General features: G+C 61.2%; 1 protein-coding gene across 1 annotated transcript; it reads right to left on the bottom strand.

Annotated features, from left to right (window-relative positions):
• Nucleotides 1-10: 10 nt before the first annotated feature.
• Nucleotides 11-999, bottom strand: LOC106820469 (serine/threonine-protein kinase BUR1-like; the record flags this gene model as incomplete). Its single annotated transcript, XM_014824985.1, has 1 exon — nt 11-999. A coding segment is annotated over exon 1 (710 nt), but the record flags the coding sequence as incomplete, so codon positions are not given.
• Nucleotides 1,000-1,034: the final 35 nt, after the last annotated feature.

Below are 1,034 nucleotides of genomic sequence, written 5' to 3'. Positions count from 1 at the left end.
CGCATGGTACCGTGTCGCGGTTGCATGGTTCCATGTCACGATTGCATGGTTCTGCATCGTTGTTCCACGGTTCTGTGCCGCGGTTGCATGGTTCCGTGTCGCGGTCGCGTGGTTCCGTGTCGCGGTCGCGTGGTTCCGTGTCGCGGTCGCGTGGTTCCGTGTTGCGGTCGCATGGTTCCGTGTCGCGGTCGCATGGTTCCGTGTCGCGGTCGCATGGTTCCGTGTCGCGGTCGCGTGGTTCCGTGTCGTGGTCGCATGGTTCCGTGTCGCGGTCGCATGGTTCCGTGTCGCGGTTTCTGTGTCACGGTTGCACAATTCCATGTCACGGTCGCATGGTTCCATGTCACGATTGCATGGTTCTACATCGTTGTTCCACGGTTCCGTGCCGTGGTTGCATGGTTCCGTGTCGCGGTCGCATGGTTCCGTGTCCCGGTCGCGTGGTTCCGTGTCGCGGTCGCATGGTTCCGTGTCGCGGTCGTGTGGTTCCGTGTCACGGTCGCGTGGTTCCGTGTCGCGGTCGCGTGGTTCCGTGTCGCGGTCGCGTGGTTCCGTGTCGCGGTCGCATGGATCCGTGTCACGGTCGCGTGGTTCCGTGTCACGGTCGCGTGGTTCCGTGTCGCGGTTGCATGGTTCTGTATCACGGTTGCATGGTTCTGTATCATGGTTGCATGGTTCAATGCTGTGGTCGCATGGTTCTGTGTCACGGATACACGGTTCCATGCTGTGGTTCCATGGTTTTGTGTCAAGGATACGGGATGTATGGGATTGTGTCGGCTCGACCGTCGCGGTCGCCTCGCTGACGCAAGACTCCTCCAGAGGGCGCTGCTCTGCCGCGACCAAATTCTGCGACGGTCCTGCGAAATCTCGCCCAACGGCGCCATCTACAATCGCCACGTTTGTTTTCTTCCCGTAGCACTTTAGCGGTCTCCCGCGGTGCCTCGGTTTCGGAGTCTCGATCCTATAGCCGCGACGAGATCCTTGTAGGGGGCGCCACCACGAGCGCTGCTTGGCCGCGACCAAACGCTGCGACGATA

Source organism: Priapulus caudatus, unplaced genomic scaffold (assembly GCF_000485595.1).
Source record: "Priapulus caudatus unplaced genomic scaffold, Priapulus_caudatus-5.0.1 Scaffold13820, whole genome shotgun sequence".
In the NCBI taxonomy this organism is placed as follows: domain Eukaryota; kingdom Metazoa; phylum Priapulida; class Priapulimorpha; order Priapulimorphida; family Priapulidae; genus Priapulus; species Priapulus caudatus.
Note: the sequence above shows the minus strand (reverse complement) of the source record. Positions and strands in the feature narration are given on the sequence as shown.